The sequence below is a fragment of the Achroia grisella genome, unplaced genomic scaffold (assembly GCF_030625045.1).
Source record: "Achroia grisella isolate CSIRO2021 unplaced genomic scaffold, CSIRO_AGI_Agris_v1 utg1573, whole genome shotgun sequence".
NCBI classification, from domain to species: Eukaryota; Metazoa; Arthropoda; class Insecta; order Lepidoptera; family Pyralidae; genus Achroia; species Achroia grisella.
In genome coordinates, this window is record NW_026712655.1 from 1,649,758 (window position 1) to 1,670,544 (window position 20,787).

A 20,787-nucleotide genomic window follows, 5' to 3' on the forward strand; every position below is an offset into this window, starting at 1 on the left:
AATATATTTAATAAATTATTTATTTGTTGAATTAAACGTTGTATTTTTATGTAACGCCGAGTTTGCATATACCACTAAGGTAATATATATTAAACATACTTAGGACATGTTTATATGTTTTACCAACACTCTTACAACGTATTAAACGGTATTGTTAATGTTCGTCTTCGCGTGTTCAAGGTAATACGATTTACAAACAATTGCTGGAAACACATATTTTTTTGTTTGTAATAAAAAATATAAACAAATAAAATATTCGTGAAACGATTTCTCTACGAGTCTCATACACGACATAGACTACAAGTGACACTATGTCAATAAAAACAAGGAATAATTAATATTTAGTAAGTGCAGTCCACAAAAGACTTAACTGAGTAAGCAATAAGCCAAGACTGAAATAAAAGACTCAATTATAATATTAAATTTATTAGTAAAAAATATTATACATCTTCCACAATATTGGAGAATCATAACTTAATTATTTAAATATTTGATTATAATAGATTATAGCACTTCCGATTTCATAAAACTTGCTTTCATGCACTTACTTGTCACTACAGCGAGAAGCATGAACTATTACAGACTGTCGTTCAATATATTCTTTATAAATTGATCATCACAACATGCTACAAACGAGTGGCTTCACTTATTCTATAATACACACAGTTTAAATGCTTTGCTGAAATATGTAGTTTTAAACGAAATTAAACATGTTGCGGGGGAGGGAATACGTAATGCTTAACATTATGATGTCTTCCTTACTTAGATAGTATTCAAATATTTTACGATTAAAATTCTATCAAGTATGTTTATTTCCATAAATAGAGTAATTTTGGGTACAATACAATAACAAAAATAAATATCTACATTGGATCAACGAGCACGCAAAGTTTTATTATTAATTTCAAGTCTTGACTAACTGTTAAACGCTAACTAAGTACAATGACACGGAGTGCCACGGTTTTAGATGAAACCGTTACTGTATTAGTTGTAGTAATCAACCCTTACTACAGTCCGCGGCAAACAACTTGAACAAAAGCATATATTTGTGTAGTACGCCTTTTTTCACGTAAAATACGTATACATATTTTTACGTGAATATTGAAAGCGCGCTACGCCCAAGTTATTTGCCGGTACCTATACTGTCACATTATAATTACATTTCAATTATTACGTTAAAAATTTTTAGACAAATTTCACTTCGTCATTAATTGGTAAAACGCTAAAATGGTAACAACCCTGCATAAAATTAAAAACATCGAAAGCGAATAAGAAGCATGTTGTTATGTGAATACATCCTAATGTTTACTATCCTCGCTGTTCGTATTCATACGATGACATCAAAACAATAGTCAATATATAAAACCATTTTGTTATTTAAAACAAAATACTCTCGTCGTTACGTTGTGCGACAAAATAATCTGAAACTAAACCTAGAGAAGCTTTGAAGGACGCTACATCGTTTATATCCTACGCGAATATGGTACCAGTTTATATAGTTTTGTATATCAGTGATAAAAAATTGTCCAAATAATGTAAAATCAACTTAAATCTATTACTTAACTAACATGTAAATGGTAAATATTTAAAAATGAGCATTATAGACTAAAAGTGGATAAATAATGTTCATACAATAAAAAAAAATCACATTGATAAAAATCTATAGAGCAGGGGAATTTCAGCGAATACTGAGTTGATCCCTTTTACCTTTTATTACTTAAATATATTTCAAAAAAACTACAAATAACATTCTGGCACGTAAGCGAGGACAAAAATTGTTGTTTCGTCCCGCAAATTGTCACAATTACACAATGAGTGGTTGTTAAATTCGTACAAAGTACACAAGAAATGTATAACGGCACCGAACAGTTTTGTACTACAAACGACGTCAATATTGTGGACAAGGGCAGTCAACTCACGGACAAACAACTTAGCAGTCACAATTATTATATTATTATAGTAAATTTATTATATGTATGATCAGCGTAACCAAACATCCGTGGGATCTAAGCACCGTTGCTATAAAATGTTACATGGTTACATGAAATCATACTTTAGCCGGCTGACACATTGGTGAGATTTGAAGGCGTGATTATTGCATGTTTTAAGAAAACTATAACGCTTTCTCGTTACTGTGTGATAATATTGGGTTGGGATACATGAGAGTCAGCAAGGTGTCAGCCGGCGTCGACTCAATATATTGGGGCGGCACACAACACAATATCAGCGGCTACAAGGAGGCAAGGTTGGAGCGCGCGAGCACTATGAATGGTAGGCGGTGACGTACGATGCCGGAAACAGGCCGCGACGGTGAGCTATCTCGCCCTGGAATTAAGATTTATATTTATCACAAAAAATATATAAACATCATCCTTGTGTCCGTCAATCGTATATGCCACAGAAGATAAACGGTCATGAATAGTTAGGATTCAGAACTACTGAAGCACCTTCAGCAGCTTTATAAGTCCTGAAGGTTAGAAGTGACTCGACCCCATATAATACGGTAAAACTGTGAAACAGTAGCGACCAATTGCATTAAAATAGTTCGAAGAAAATTGAATGTTATATGTAAAAGTAGAAAGTACAACCAGTTACAATAATACAGGTGAAAGAAATTACAAACGTCTTGTATCTTGTGGTCGTTTATTGCATAGCAGGTTATATACTTGACTAATTAGAAACTTTGTGATGGTATTTGATATTAAGTTTTTTTGTGTAGTAGAAATGGCAAACAATGCAGATGGGCCTTAATAAAGTAAATTGTAACAATCGTCACGAACATCACGCCATTCTGTGAGGTCTGTGACATTACATAATGGAAGGCAGTTTCGAAGGCAGACATTATAGGTAGTCTGTCCAACAAAGGTCTAAATAATATTAACATAAGCGGTTTTATAGGCAGTCGAGGATAAGGGACTATTCATAAATTACGTCATACGAATATAATGATTTTTGACACCCTCCCCTTCTTCGTAGTCATAGCTTTTTTTTAACATATGTGTGATTCCATCCCACCTTCGTGTGACGTCATATATTTTGGAACATTATGGAAATATTTTAAGATTTTAATTAGCAGTTTCCTTTTCTTGTTTTAATACTTCAATATATTAGATTTATTTGCTTGGCTAGTGGCTAACCATGTTAAATGCGTTATTAGGACGCATTCAGTAGGAATATTTTAAACCCTTTTACTACTCACATTTCTGCAAGTCATTATATGAATTTATTATTAAAACGGCTATAAGGTTCAATCACACTATCACACATAAAGATGTTAGATTATTTCATTTTGAGTGCTCATATCTGGTGAAATGAGTACCGTTTGTCGATATCAAATGTACTTAAGTTAATATCTAAGTCTGATGTATTTATTTTGATACAGTACTAGAATATATAAAAAAATATTTAAAAACTATATTTTCCTTAATTGATCCGAAATGGCCGATTTAGAAATAAATTGTAAGTATTCAGTTCAATTACATTCTGAAATTAACAATGCCATCAAACTTGTTAACTTTGGCATTGAGGTTTAACTTAATATGTTTCTTGGAATAGAAATAAAATTTCTTTTACTATACAAATATTTTTTGTCTATTCTAAAAAATATGGTCGCTGAAGAAGCTTCACTTAGTTGCACTATTTACAGAAGTTAGTTTTAGCGCTGAGAGGGTTATTCGGTTTCCATAGACTTTATTTTAGGAAGTTTCGTTAGCTGACTCCAAAAATATGTTTAGTGTAGGTATATAGGTATGTCCGCTGTATATACATATTTTTTTTATTAAATAGGAGTTTTTTCGTACGACAAAAAAATATGACGGCTTTAATTTTTTTTTCGGACTATTCCAATGCCGTTGGCCGCAACTGGCCTTTACAGCTTCACCGGACGATAGGGGGCGAGAGCAGATGGCACTCCAAATCCGCGGAAAGACTTATGGAAAGGGTGAAGGCCAACTCCCGCCTAACGGATACGGTAAATTATTAATAACGGTGTTACTACGCGAGATAGACAGACGTGGGCTAAGGATGTATATATTGTCATACCTGCCACCAATGTTGATCAGAGCGGTCAGTGACGGTGATGACGTCACCGCGTCTAAATTCCAATTCGCCGGCTTCTTGTGGAGTGAAGTCGTACAGAGCCTGTACCAGCATCTGAAACGTATATAACATACTAATTAATTTTGTATACCTTCCAACAAATTTATAAATTTTATGTGTAAAAGTAAGGATATTTTCTACAACTCTGAACCGATTACCATGATTATGTAATCATTTAGCTAGTTTACTGACATTGACCAATTGATATTTGCTCATTCAGACATTTTAACTTAAAAACGTAAAGTTACAACAGTTATTCAAAAGAACTACAAGCAAGTTTTTTGCACATTCTTCTTATGTTGAGACAGCTTTCCGAATGAGTGGTAGATTAAAAAAATAAGCATAACTATTCAAGTGTTTAAGTTTATTTGAATAAAGAATTTTCTATTCTGATACAGATGGATGTCATAGTACCAGTAAAAGTTTGCATAAAGTCGGTGACATGAGTAACTCTACCCCTTTATTGATTACTAATCCATTTAGAAGCCATCCCATATTGTCATGTAGCGGCGTATGGAGGTCGGTGAGGGGGGAATTTTGCCAAGGATGACGTCATCTTATACATTACATTATTCTGTATAAAAAAACTACATCATCCCTAATTATACACAAAAGCTAAAAAATGCAGGGTGTTGTATTCAATCAGCGAGATATTTTGATTTGACATTAAATTTAACAGAATTAAATGTTTAATAAATCTATTATTACTAAGATTAAATGCAACAGAGATATGTGAATACAAACATGTTTACATAAAAATTACATAGTTAATTTAACGAGGTCGGAAATGATAATTATATGTAACAATTAAGACCATTATAAGTATGATATAAAAATTGCAGTAGTAAATAGATTTCTAAACTTTAAAAAATTATTGATAAGAGATAACGTTGCAAACTTTTATCATTATTTAAAATGAACTCGAAACCCAAAACTTTTGATGGAAAACGTAATACTTAGAACAGCGTTGATTCATATTATTTATGTGGAAAAGATTAAGAAAGAAAGAAATATAATCACATTATATGATTTTATTTCGATGAAAGTATCATACAAATTCAAAAAACTATACATGTAGGTAGTATGCGTAATTTCCGTCAAATCAGTTCTAAAAATTGACAAGAAACATTGCTTTAACTCTTTTAAAACGATTACAGTACAATTTAAATAATACATTTTCGTCACCAAATAAGAAAGATAAAACAATTTAATCAGCAGCCAAAACCTCCATTCCTGCAAGTTTATGAGTCAGTACATAGATACTACACAATTTATCATGACCGCGATGTTTATAAAAAATAATTTGCTAACGTATACACATAGTAGGTACCTATTAAAAATATTAGAATTACTGAATCAATATAAAACAACGTAGAAGTAATTAAAATCAAACTAGCGAACAATTTATACGACAAAACTTATGAGACCAACGAAGAAATAAGTCCTATAGATTCCAATAAGAATCAACATAATAAATTCAGTTTTGGAGTTTTGCCATTCAAGTTTATCAACAGACTAGCTGATTCCTAGAGGTTTACCAGCGCGCCACGTATTATATACATGAGTATTTTCGCCAATAAATTATTCCAAAATTCTGATTTCTAGACGTAGATAATTTTATGTAATAAATAAATGTTTACTGCGGAAAAATATATTTTTTGTAACGTGTTCAGTGTCCTATATATAAACGTGGAAGACAACGAATAACAATTATAAGAATATATATTATTATTAATTTTATAAGACTAAAGAACCTGCTTGTTTTGTTGAATAAGCTAATCAGGAACTATGGGTTCGAATTGAAAAAATCTTTTAATGTTATATAGCTGATTTATCGAGGATGGCTATATGTTATATAGCAACACGCTATGGCCAATAGGTGTAGAACATCAACGAAAACCAATACCAAAACGGGGAAAATTGTATCATAAACAAAGTAGAACACATCAGCTAGCGCATTGTATAAAAACCAGTCCGCTCCTATGATAAAATTTCCCAACTCTGACCTAGTTCGTTACATATAGAGGTACTACTACGAAAAACAAGTTAGCAAACTAAACTAATTTCTGATCGAAACTAGAATGTAACACGAACAATTTGGTTCGAGTGCGTGCCGCTACGAAGGCACTATTTGCTCTGTAACTAGAGATTATAGGAATACACTGTCCAGGTTATTTTTGTAGCTTTATCAGGGTCACATGGGCGCCACTGTTTGCACACAGACAACGTACCGTGGTTTCTTGACGTATATATTGGAATCGATTGTTTATAACGAAGTTATGTGTATTGAAGTGGCAGCTATTGTTATGATAGTCGAATCCAGTCACGTATTGCTAAGGGTTTTTTGATTTCTATTTCGGTGTTACATTAAATAATGACTCTGCTACCCATATTTTTTTTCTATTGTACAAAAATAACGTAATATATATATATATCAGTAATTTTAATACTTTACACTTCGGTGTTCCAATAAACTTGGCAATATAATAATTACTTGTCGTATTCATTGTCATATGTTGAATAAAATATTAACCAAGCTTATATCTGTTTTTAAAAATATTGTTTTAAACTTTTTTGTTATGGTTGTGTGTAGTTTCCACAATTACAAATGTGAAAACAGTCTGTCAACCGTTTCATTGAACGAATCTTAATGAAAGTTGCGTTAAGACCAACTATATCATAAGCAGGGACTTAGGTCATCTTTTATAACAATAGAAGCAGTAAAAATTGAAGGCTAGCCACCATGTCATAAATGACTCTGCCGCTATTCACGGTACGATTTATCCGTAGGCTATAAATATTTGTTGAAAAGTGTACTCAGAGTCGTAAATGTACATATGGAACTATCCCTATACTAATATTATAAAGATAAATAGCCGATTTTGTTATTTGGAAAGAAAACTCCGGAACCCCTTTACCGCATTGCTATCACACTGCTTTTTTTTTTAAATTACATGTACAGTTATTTAGGCGTTTGTTCTCGCAATTTGATACGGGTGAGAAGGCTCTAACATTTGTCAAATAATTTATTAAAAATGTGGCTCAAATATCAATTAATGGGCACAACTACATGAAAAATATTTTAATTTTTATAGCTACGTTATTGATTTATTTATTTCAGGCTAAAAGTCGCGGGCACCGTTAGTATAAAATAATAAAACATAGTTTGTGGTCACCACAATTATTATGGCAATCTGCCACGATAGCGGCGGTACACAACTCCCTTCGCCCAGTAGTCTTCCTTCATAAAGATGGACAGCATGTTGGTGGGGAACCGGGTCACATTATTGACCTAGACTATATATTATTTTATACATAAGTGGTTAGAATTGATCAGATAAATAGGATATCTTTTTAAAAACACTATGGTGTTGTTAAATACGTGTGAGTGTAAGTGTCAATTATAACAAATTAGTAGAACTCGTTAATTTATTGTTCACTAATAACTAGCGATAGTATACTAATTTATTGAATCGACTACTCGATAACATGTAACAGTTACTACATATAAGAAATTAAACAACTGAATGGAATCTATTAAATCTGATTTATTTTTGGTTTTGAATATTTGTTTATACATATAGTTAGGACTTTTTTTTTCTCTAACAATTACAAAGAAAACAAAAAACAAGTAGAATTAGTCAAATAGGTGCAGCTATTCTGAGAGATTTTGCCTTTTATTATTTGATTACTTAATTATTGTTAATAAATAACTCGACGACGGCCTCGGTGGTCTAGCGGGTTAGCACTGCCTTACTTCCGATGGTCGCGGGTTCGATTCCTCGCACGGTACAAACATCGTATTGTGCGAGTTCATTAGTATGATTCTATGTAATTATAAAAAAAATGTAAGTATTTACATCAGTTGCCTAGTATCCACAAAATAAGCTATGCTTAGCTTGGGTCTAGATGGTGTTATGTAAATTGTCCAAGTGTGTTATTGTTATTAACTTTTTATTCACGTATGGAGATTTGAAAGAAAGAAAGAAAGAAAGAAAGAAAGAAAGAAAAATATTTTATAAATTGACATAATTTATATATATGCGGCAGAGATGTGAATGAAGTTTCAGACTGCTGTTTGTTTCCGTCTACGAATCTCATATTATTATTGTACTTTGCTACACGAGACACGTGTTCAAACACCCACGTGCCGTATCGTACGACAACCATGTACTACATACGCTACACAAATCAGCCACTAGTCAATTGTGTCTAAACAATTTCAATTCCATTTTTGTTATTATTTATAGTATTAAACAATGGAAATACACATTCTATGTCAAACTTTTCTTTTTACCTAATTGGAATAATTAACAAACTGACGGCTCAACAGATTAAAATTTACTACTACTACCCTTAATCTGTTGGCTGCAGCTGGCCTATACAGCTTCTAGAGTGCAGATGGTAGGTAGGCACTTCAAACCCGCGGCAGGACGTATAGAGCGGTTGAAGGTCATCTCCTGTCTTACGGTTGCGACTTTAGTCTGAGGGCACCGTTAGGAGTTCGAACCTGGGCTCAGGTCGTCGTAATTCGACCCGGATCCCCGTTTCAATTGGACAGCGGATCCATCGGAGGGGTAACCGGGGGCGCCGTTGTATTAACCGTTGTTTATATATAAGAACAGCACCACGGCTGGAACACCTCTCATGAGTTGTCATTCCGGAGGACAACGAATTCATTTCTCCATAACCTATATTTTCACTGCCTTACCTTTGAAGCATGTCACATATTATAAAGTAAGCTGCCTGGGGTCTGCAATGGGCGAGGCAGAGGTACCCTACAAAAACAACTTTATACAAAGTTAATTTGTTACCGAGGTGGTAACAAATTAATGCCTCTTGATGGACAGACACACAATAAAGCTTTCGTGGGTCAATGTAAATTACACTAATTAAAAAGGCTAACAAGCTGACAGCACGTCTAATCGATGTCTGTAATTGTAGCTAGACATAAACACATTATGGACGTCACAGAACATACCGACCCGTCTCGGGTACGTTGCATCTGAGAAAACATGTATCAACACGCTGAAAATTCCAAAACTTCTCTGAGACGCATAAATGCACGGTAATGTTTAATATATGTATATTTTTTGTTTCTATAATCTTTGCTAATACAAACGGACATTCCATTATACAACAACTAGTGTTAATTGTGGTACGCAATATGTCATGTCATAATCTATTACTATATAAATAAAGATGAATTAGAGTGATAGAGTCAATATATTAGTAATTAATTAGGAAGTGTACTTAATTGATACCAGTCAATTGGCTGTTCAATGATAACAATGTGAACTGATTTAATGGGTTCTAAACAACTTTTAGTTGAGCATAGAATATTTTCTAGGTAAACGATCATTTAGAAGATCCTTGTATGGCGCTACTTGTTTAAACAACAGTTTTCTTTTCAATACGTTAGACATATACACTACTTAAATACTTTGTAATATTTAAAGATAATAATATGAAAAGTATCAGTTGAGTTTCTTGCTAGTTCTTCTCAAGTGAAGCAGCTAGCTTGAAAGGTAGGTAGAGTGATAAATATATGATGTGCACAAGAGGTCGAAAGCTCTAAAGATACATGTTTTTGAGTTTGAGTTTCATTTAATCTTTTTGTTTCATTTAATATTTTACGTGACGCGACGTGTACGCACCTTGGTTTCGTTGCCAGGAATGCGCTTATTGATTCATATCGCCTTAAAGCTTAAATAATTTAAAATAGGTATAATAATATACATTGTGATCTTTATTATAGATGCAGTAGTCAGACGCATTATCAACTGTCGATGTTATGGCGAACACAAAACTTGAGATATCCACACATGTGAACGAAAGATAGTGTAAGGCGAAGGTAGTCTCTTGGATTAATTCAGTTTCTCATGTGTTTTACACCGGAGGATTAGTCTAAAGATGCAATTGATACACAATTTATTTTTGTAGACAAAACCAGATTCGAGCTCACGACCTCTGTGGTCCAATCTGGGTAGTAAGTAAACCGGTATGTCTCGACGCTCTCTACACAGTTTATATTGGTGGTTTATTAATATGTAACTTTACCTCTTCAGGTACAACATCTCTCAGCTTGACGTCCTGCAGGCGGCTGACTGACGCAGTACGATGGTAGTCCACCAGCTCGTTCAGTGAGTTAAATTTCACTACCCAAAGAAAGAACTTGCTTGACGCGTCTCGGAGCACCTTGAAATGTTGGACACCATCCGGACATCTGAAACAAAAAGATTACGAATAATTTTGTAATTTACGTATAATACTTACTAATTCGTTTACACACATATCTTTAATAGGATATTAAATTAAAAAAATCATATGTAGACTAAATAAATGAAAAAAGTATTGTGCGTTCATCCATTTTGTCGTCTGATTACAAAAATTCGAAAAATGGCCGATTCTAATAATGTTTTAGATTCCTTGACTTATTTCTTTTTACCCGGTACCTATGCGTGAACCGGGTGAAAAAAAATTGAAACATTTTTCGTTTTTCTATTGTTTAAATATACATAAATAATTTGAAAATAAGTAATTCAGCGATTTATATTAAAATATTTCATTCATAAATAATTTCTTAATCATAAGACGTGAATAATTTTTAATTCAAAATGGTTGTGACTTATGGGTACGAAAAGTGATATATACGAAAATTTATAATTCCTTGAAAATTTGACATACATTTTACCTCGAACACATTAAAAGCACACATAACTATATATCATTATATCGGAGACATTGATATTTTAATTTACGTGAGAGGGAATAAATCCTCCGTACCTAAATTAATTGAACGGGGAGTGTCTATGGGAAGTTGGTTCACCGACCGATAGCATCCGTAGTCTACAAAAAAACTAAGATTAAAATTATAATTACAAAAAATCACCATACAGCGATACGTTTTACATTTATGAACAACTAGCTGTTATCCGTGACTTCGTCTGGACAAACATTCACACGTTATTTCACCAACTACGAGACTTTTGAAAATAAAATGTAGCCCATATCCATCATCGATATCCAGTCTTTATTTATATCAAATTTCGTTAAGATGCGTTCAGCCGTTTAGTCGTGAAAAGGTAAGGTAAACAGACAGACACAATTTATTATTAGTTTTTTTTTATTGATTTATACTAAAAATAATCTACAAAAGATGGAGTGCAATTAACTGGACGGCTCAAATCATACGTACTCGTATTAAGAAGATGATCACTTACCTTCCTATCAGCAAACAATGTATATTGTATTTTAAAAAAAATATATATATATACATTGTTATTTTAAATATTCTGTGGCTCACATAATATTTAAAATAACAATGTATATCCTAAGTTGGCTCAGGGATCATTGACAGTCTACAGACTGCTGTTTGGGAATCCTTGGATTAGACAATTCAGGTATTTACGCGATAAACAGTTTTTTTATTAATAATGGGTTTTGCGGTAAATGATAACAAGATCTAGGATGTAGATTGGCGTATCTTTAATTTTAAAAAGCACTATTTTATTCCACCGACATATGTTTTCCCTCGAGCGTTTTAAATAAAGTGCTCATAAAGTTTAGACATATAAATAAACTTCATGCGGTTGTGTTGTTTTAGAATTTTTAGTTTCAAATTGGGATGATTTGTTTATTTACTTCCCAATACTATTTCTCTGTTGTAATGGTTGTAAACGCTACTACTCATACCGTAAGATTAGTAACGCCTTCGTATTTGTAACATTTTATAATTTCTGCTTTGTAAATATAGTGCAGGGAATCGAATCCGCGACTATCAGAAGTATAGCAGTGTGCTAAACCGAGGCCGCCATGTTATTAATCAATCAATTATTTCAATGACGGATTTGAATTTTCTTACATTTATTTGTGTCAATATTAGCTGAATCCCTTCAAAATTACTGATCTTTTAAATATATATATAACAACTTTGAAAATATTCTTTACTAAGTTTAACGTAACTACTGACCGCCCTGTAGTCGAGTTTCGACCACAATTAATTTAACATTCAGTAAGAATATACACAAATACACTAAAGACTAATAATATTGATATATTCTCAATTTGACCACAGACTTTAACAATAAACAAAAGAGTACATGTGTGTGTGTGTGTGTTATAATATAAAGTAGTGTGTGTAGTGTTTTTTATTAATTTAATGTATTTTTAAGCATAGTTAAAAAAAGTACTGTCATTCTGCACTCCTTCTATTTAAACTATAAGTATGCGAAATCTTATACTCTTTCATCCGAGCAATTTTCGTAAAAAGGGGGACAAAGTTTTTGTTTAATGTTTTAATATATAAATATCTCAAATGAACTCAGAGAGATGATGATACAACATAGTCTCGAGAAATATATTTAATACTTATTAAAAATTCTAAAGTCGTACATGTTCATCTATTTAACAAAATAAGTAATTTTTCACGTTTAGTTTAAGCGTAACAAGTGAGTATATAAGCGTGAATGTGGCCAGCATCACTAAAACTAACGTTCTAGATAACAGACATACCCGGGTTACAATTATAAAAATTATTACTAGACGTTTTGCCGCGTCTTCACCAACTGTATTTACATAAGATAAAGATGAGAGAAATCACAAATATTCGGCTTTTATTCGGCATTCGGCCTAGTCAGCAACTGAATTTGTATTCTTTATTCGGCCTAATAAGAATAATAAATAATTAAAACGCGTAATAAACTGGATCTTGTTACCTGCAATTTGCATATTTCTTGCAACAGTAAGTATAGATTTGAGATATTAGTAGTAAGATACAAACACACGAATAGTTTCAGCGTCGTAACCTTGTCTACAAGTATAAAATCAGAAGATATCTAACGCGCATTAAAACTTAACAATTTCTGTTTGTTGTGCCGTCATGTTATGTCATGTCACGGATTCCGTTGTTGTACGTAATATATTCTTGCACTGTTTTAATAACATAATTTGACATAAACAGTCAATAAATAATGTGTGTTGAGACATGGCGTATTCACAAATTAAACAATACGTTACAAATATTCGGCGCTTCGCTCGAGAGTCTAACCGAATATTCAGTACTGAGTAATTGGCAAAATTACTATTCGTAGAATCTCTATAAAAGATAAGTCTATGTTCGTTATCGTGATATTATACAATCTATCAGCTGTTTAGTCGTACAAAGGTGACAAACAGACAGATAGAATATGGCATTTATAACATTAGTATGGATTTCTATAAAATACGTTTTGTTTGTGTTTCACCGCTATATCAAATACATTACTGTTTTTCTTTAAGTGGCATGTTTAATGAACACTCTTGGCATACCTTTTTACAGACATTTGTTTGTTTTGCTTGTATTTTTATAGCGTTTGAAACAAGTTTTAAAAGAGCTTTTTCTAAACGCTGCCGTCACTGAGTCCCAGACAAACGGACGAAGTATTTGGGTACCTACATAATATTTATATCACTATAGACCCTTATAAACATATACAATATTGAAGTTTTACTATTAATGACTATTATATTACTTTTAGCCGTAACTTCTTTAGCATAATTATGACTATTGATCGGGATGAAAGATGCAATGTTTTTAATTACAACTGCATAATTTTATTAAATAATTTCATGATAACTGCAATCAAAAGACTATCAAGCATACACAATTGTATAAGAATATAGAATGATACAAACTACCATTTTCATGATTACGAATGTTTGCATCGTACGAGACATCGAACCCGCGACCATCGGAAAGAAGCGATTTGGTAAACCATAATATATGCTATATGGTATAGCATGAGGCCGTCCATATATGCTACATAATTATGTTGCAGTTGAACGGTGAGATATAGCTTTAAAATTACAGGATATTGAGCATAACAGCCTAATTCTACGCAATGGCAAAGCTCTAGTTGTAATGACGTTGTCTGTAAAACAACCTTTTTTACTGACAAAGGTTTTTTTCAATAGATAGAGTGCTAACTATTGAAAAAAGCGCTAAATAATCCTTTGCGTAGTTTTAAAAAATTAAGCATACATAGGGACAGACAGCGACAGCGGTTTTATTTTATACTATGTAAAAATGATATGTCGCGATAGAACTTACTATCAAGTAGGCTGTCACCTTGTTTGCTTATCCAGTTACACACAAAAAAATATTGAAGTGTGTTTATAAAAAAAACGTCACGTCCCAAATTGTCCTAAATTATATTTTATTGTCATGAACAACGTTTCAGAATACGTCACGTTATATACAAATATGCAAGCTAGTATAAAATATATGAAGCATCGCTTTTTTATTATATCCTGTATAGATACATAATTGCGTAACAAATTATTATAAAGAAGTGTGAATATTTGCTTCTTTAAATTTATCTTTCAATGCGTCACCATTTTCTATAGGTACGGTAAATAGCACAAACGGCACGTTTTTGTAACAGAAATATATTTTGGATATCAGCCGCTATACTCCATTATGATAATATATTATACGACAGAACTATGAGAACAGCTAAAATAAACTGATCGTTCTATCAACATTTAGTATACGTATTATTCAATCTTCCTTGCGTACAGTAATAGTCGGGTAGCCAATTTAGTAACCAGGTGTTTAAAATAAGAAGTGTATCGTATCGAGTTTACTCTTTCAAAGTTGATACCAAGAAAAAACTTTCAACGTTTAGTAACATGAAAGACAATTTTTGATTAAATTTGTTTTTAGAATTAACATATTATTGATATTTTGGTTGTTAACCAAACCAAGTTTTGAGTATATATAATTTTTTCTAATCATATTTCCAAGTCAATCAAATTTACCTGGCTTAATTAATATAATACAGACTGGAATAAAATATATAATAGGAATAATAATTCCATATACATACTTAAACATAATATTAATAACCACGGTATTAAATAAATAAGTATATCAAATTAATTTCCTAGAACAAATAATGGTATAATTTATTATTTATCAGTCCATTGACGTCACGGCCATGATATAGCGACCGGGACCAATTATTGGGAAACTGGATAATCTTATCACCATATACACGAAAAGGGTTGACTGACAAAAATAGTTTCAGTGAGTCACGTTTAGGATATTAATTTTGACAAATAAAAAAATAAAGTACTTAAAGTGTTTCTTGAAACAAAACATAATTAATATAAATAATGAAATAATGACAAACAAGCTTACAACCACCCATATATTAGAAGGAAAGAATGTAATTGCTTATATACATGAGCAGTACCTGTGACAAACAAATGCCTAGTAATGCTCATAGTAACACGCGTTGGCATTCTATGCTAGTCCTAAGTTCATGTCTTTGTACTCTATAATTGCACTGCCATAGGCGAATTGACGATAAAACTGTTTCATTAGATTTATGTGTATATATTACACAAAATAAATTATATAAAACTTCACTAATTAAATAGAGGGGCCTCAATTTCGTTATGAATCAATATACAAATAGTTAAAACTGGTTTCAAGTTCTGTTACATCAGTCACCGTACTGCTGATTCATACAGGGAATTGTGAGATAAAAAGTCGATCAAGTATGAATAGGAAGTCTCGACTGCGAGTTTGCCACACTTGTGTTTAACTTGATAAGTGTCTAAAGAGCACGTTATAAATCGGGTCATATGTAAATTAAACTTGCATACCCAGGATTTCATATAAATAATGTAAATTGAACAAATAGCCATATATTTAGATACGAATATATTTTACTTATTCGAAATAGATTTGGAAGAAATGTGGTTTAAAAGTTCCCTAACGATGAATTTCTTCTATATTTACATATTTTAGCTCTAATTAAATTAGATTATTTCAAATATTTTACTTCAAAAACTATGACAAATTTTCTATCTATGGCTACAAGTGCAAAGGTCGACGCAGCTAATATCATTACAATGCAACAGCACATCAACTACAGACAATTTATTTTTTTGTATTTCCTATTATAAATCAACAATGAAATATATGAACTTGTTTTAGAATGTATAAATAAAATAATGAGACTTGTTTAACTAGTAAATTGAAAATGTAAATTTATATTATTTATTCGAAATAATAATTAAAACAAAAAAAATGTTTCATGATGTGACGATCCAGTTTTATCTTTTTGATTCGAAATCTTAAAATACATGTCATACTTAAAAATACAAAATGTATATTTTTATGTTTAGTTCCAAGAAATTCCTCGTGAATTTTCAATATTTTATTATATAACTAGTTCCCGCGACTTCGTCCGCGTGGATATTAATAAATTTTTCTAAAATAAAAGTAGTCTAAGTTACTCCTTATTACATCAGCTACCTGCCAAAAAAAGTTCCGTCAAAATCGGTCCAGACATTTCAGCTATTAGCCGGAACAAACAGACCGATAGACAGACAAAAATTATAAAAAAATGTTAGTTTGATATATGTACCGTATATACATTCATATGCATGTAGTAAAAAATGGTTATTGCAATATTACAAACAGACACACCAATTTTATTTATATGAATAGAGATTTTCCATCTTTATGAGCTACAAATGTATAAAACTGTTAAATTGTATATGAATCACATTACTGATTTTAATGCAGCTTTAGCATCAGCATTAAAATCATCAGTACATAGCGTAGTCACTTGTATTAAATGTAACTGATAATAATAACTAATAATTCATTGTATTGAGGGTTTAGGCTGCATGTATCCGACCCTATGTGAATGTGCTACTATCAAAATTTTCTAGAACAACTCATTACATTGGATGAAGTTTTATACTATCATACCAGAATTATCGTGTGGCGCTACCAGTGTGGAATATAGGCAGTTATTCGTGCTTATAGTTTAATAGGCAAATTAATTAAAAAAATCAGTCCAGTATTTATTTATTTTACATTCTAAACATAGAAAAAGGAAATCAATAGGGGCTCATTATAATATTAGTAAAGATACAGTAATGGTAAATATACAGAATAAAAAAGTACTTTAATATAAATTACAGTAATGTTTTCATGGAATGCCACCAACCACGTTGTACTTAATCATTGGAATATTATGACTAATATCTCGGAGACCAATTCACAACAAAACGAGTATAGCATGAGACGTGAGTCATACCGAAAGTCTCGAGTGTGAAACTCATTTTTTTATTAGGTATCAACTAATTTAAACATAAATAGAATTGTTTGCTGTCGTTGCATGACTGCCTACTTACGTTTATTATTTGTTTCTCATTGTGCGAAATAATAAGGCGCTGAAGGTAAAATTGCGTTTATTGTGTGTAAATTACGACCCAAATCAATAACTATACGTACCTATATACTTTATAAATAAGGCTACTAATAAGGTACCTATATAAATTTTTCCTAGATATTATTATGTTTATAATATTAATTGAATTCAGATCTGATAAGGTAATAAAATTGCAAGGGGTCATTCCAATTATTCTAATTGTTTAAGGAGACAATTATGTATTTTCGTAATCTAAGAAAATTAGACCGGTTGAATTCCTTGTTATTGTTGCCAAAACATAGTGACTTAGATGAATAATTAAATAAATATTTTGCTACCCTAAATAAATGCGGGTCGGTTCAATTTATTGTTTTTGTTTTGATACTTTTGTGGGTTTAGGAAACACGAATTTATTGACAATTGTTATTATTATAGGAATTGAGAAAGGGAACAAATTACACCAGTCTAAGAAATCTAACAGACATTCATTTATTTACTATAGGAAACCACTTCATGTAATAGTCAGTTGGTATAAAAAAATCATATATTTCAACATTACTTGTAAAAAGCATAAATAAAAGCATAGATTAATAACTTTATAAAGATAGAAAGAATGAAACTGTAGAAAACCGTAACATATCTACAATTTGGTATAGATTTATGGTCACACTGGAATGTAAAAAACTGTCAATACTTTTAATCAAATAGTTGGCATTGCATTTATTTTAATTTATTATTATTTTTAAAAATAATCAAGCAGTTATCATAAAACAGAGATAAAGAAACCAAATAATTTGTGAGTACTTGTGAAAATGTATCAATTATTCATATCAAACATTCATAATGCAGGAAATACCCATTTATACAACTTAATAAATATGTATATTTTTGGGCTATCTTTAAGTCATGTAAAGTTTAAAGCCCACTGAAACTACTGGACAATAATAACTACAACAGCATCTGTGGTCAAGAGGTCTACCATCAATGCTTGCTGGGATGATTCATTCCATTCTACAAACATTTATATATGATTGTTTCTTTCAGTTTGGGTGTCTTATATGTATATTATATATCCATTTTAAAAATGTATCAAAGTATTTGTATCTAGTCTAGTACCCATAATACAAGGTCTGCTTAGGATGGGACAAGGTGAAGCTGTAGGTTATAGTTACTATTATTATAATAATTCACATAATAATAATGTCAAATAAATTTATAACATATTCATTATGAAAATAATACTTCTAGAGAAAGGTAATTAATTGTTTACAACATAAAGGAAACATATATAATAATGAATAATAGGATTCATATTGGAAATACTTGACAAAGAATAATTATTATAAAACCAAGTCTAAGAAAGCTATATAAATAACTAACAACTTGTTGAGTCTCTGGCTCAAAAATATATTAATGATGATCATCATCATCATGATGTGGATTTAAAATAATGTCTTTTAAATGTTAAATAATTAAACAAATTTTTCAATACTTGTTTTCATAGATTATGTTATATGCACTTGACTGACAGAACTTATAATATCTTTTCATAATATTAATGAATATGAATATAAGACAAAATTACTTACTTTACTGATAATGAGAAGTCACCCGGGCTAGATTCACTAATCCGTATCAAAAATCCACCTTCTGGTTTATTCGTTAACACTTTCTCTGCATCGGCCCTTGTGATCCGTCCGAAATACCAACTGAAATTAATACTTGCATTTTATTGTTTGCACACACAAATAACATAATAACATTTAAGAGCAAGTTTAAAGTTTTTTTATGAATGAGACATTATGGTCTATCAATCTATAAATGAAATGACTCCCATTTCCCACCCTTAAAACAAATGTTTTTGAGGAAATTTATACACCAACGAGTAAGAGTATGAAGTCTATCTAAGACATCATTTTATACAATATCTGGCACATACAAAAATACTATTCAGCAGCTTTATCTATCTTTTATTTAAAAATAAAAATCATTAATTTGGTTCAATATATGACTTAAGAATATGAACACTACTACTGACTATCTGTCTGTCTGTCCAGATTGGATAAGTTATTTTAATCAATGTGATCTCACATCTCACAAACTCTAGAATATGTATATACTTCATCATTCCAAAACTAAGAACACAAACACAATAGTACTCCATAGAGAGTTTTTAATATTAGAATATGTTTATTTTATACTAACATATACACACACACACTCAGATGTGTACTAGGTATGTGAAAGCTACATGACAAGTGGTATGGGTTTTTAAGTATAGTACTTACTTGTGACTTTTCATTTGAATGTAGTTGCTAGGTATTAGCCCTTCTCTGCCATCTAATTCAGCCCTGTACCAATTCATATCGTCCTCCATATTAAGTATCTGTAAAACCAAATTCTCTAGAATAAATCTGTCAGATTATGTTACGAAATCATTTAAATATCCAGAAAACATTAGAGTAACTCACTTTAAGCACTTGATTCTTTTTAAAACTGAGCTCATCATCAGCAGATGCTGTGAAATCGTGTTTTGCTATAGCCTCCATGATCAAATTAGGCACTTCACTGAAATGTCACCGAATACCAAAATAACTCACAAAGTATACAATCTAATATTACTAATTCCGGTCAGGGTAATAAAGTAATCATAATGCATGTATTTTGTTAGAGATTTATCAAAAATTACAACGTTCTAAAGGAAATTATGAAAGAAATTCTTTCAATACACAGATCAGTCACATCACCATTTCACTTCACAGTTCATAAAAAAAATTAAATTCGGTGTTGCAATACAACATAAATAAAAACAACTGTTTACCTCGCTGCTGATTATCAGAATTAAAACTTAATTCTTGTAGGTTTGTATTACTTCAACGTTAGATTAATAAAAAAGATTTCACCTTGCATATATTTTTCTAATCGAACATGGACCACTGTGGATAGAATTTTTAGAATTTTTTTTTACTTAGAGCGAAATCATTGTAATTTCACCGTCATATTTGAAATTAACTAGAATTAAAATAATGAACAAAAAACTAGTTTGGAGTGTCTGCACGAGAGGAGAGGTTTAGCAGGTGTTGGCCTTTACTCGCTATTTAAGTCAATCGATAGATTTGGAGTGCTTCAACAATCGCCCTTAACCGATGAAACTGTATGTCAACTTCGAGTAATAGTGTTAGAATAGTTCGCGACATTTTAATCAATTTAAATTATAGTTTTTTGCTAATATGATAAGTTTTAAGATAGATAATTATGATAACAAATAAAGGAAATTTGATGCAATAAATAATAAATAAACAATCGTTTATTATTCTATTCAATATTAAAGAGAAATAATATGATTCTTCATAGAAGATTTTGTTCTACTATAACGGCCGTTTAATTTATATACTGGCAAACTGTGCAAAAGGGAGAGTATCTCATAACGAATTGTCTCATGAAGGAAATAGTTTGATGACTTTTGTACACACTA

The 20,787-nt window shown here is 31.3% G+C and overlaps 1 protein-coding gene across 1 annotated transcript; it reads right to left on the reverse strand.

The window, feature by feature from the left end:
• Positions 1–1,192: 1,192 nt before the first annotated feature.
• LOC131841076 (growth factor receptor-bound protein 2) lies at positions 1,193–20,082 on the reverse strand. The gene is made up of 6 exons (XM_059189312.1): positions 19,784–20,082; positions 19,601–19,698; positions 18,902–19,021; positions 10,159–10,324; positions 4,042–4,152; positions 1,193–2,325 (listed from the first exon to the last, which is right to left on the reverse strand). Exons 1-6 carry the CDS (start codon positions 19,859–19,861, stop codon positions 2,263–2,265), a joined length of 636 nt encoding a protein of 211 aa, XP_059045295.1. The 5' UTR covers positions 19,862–20,082; the 3' UTR covers positions 1,193–2,262.
• Positions 20,083–20,787: the final 705 nt, after the last annotated feature.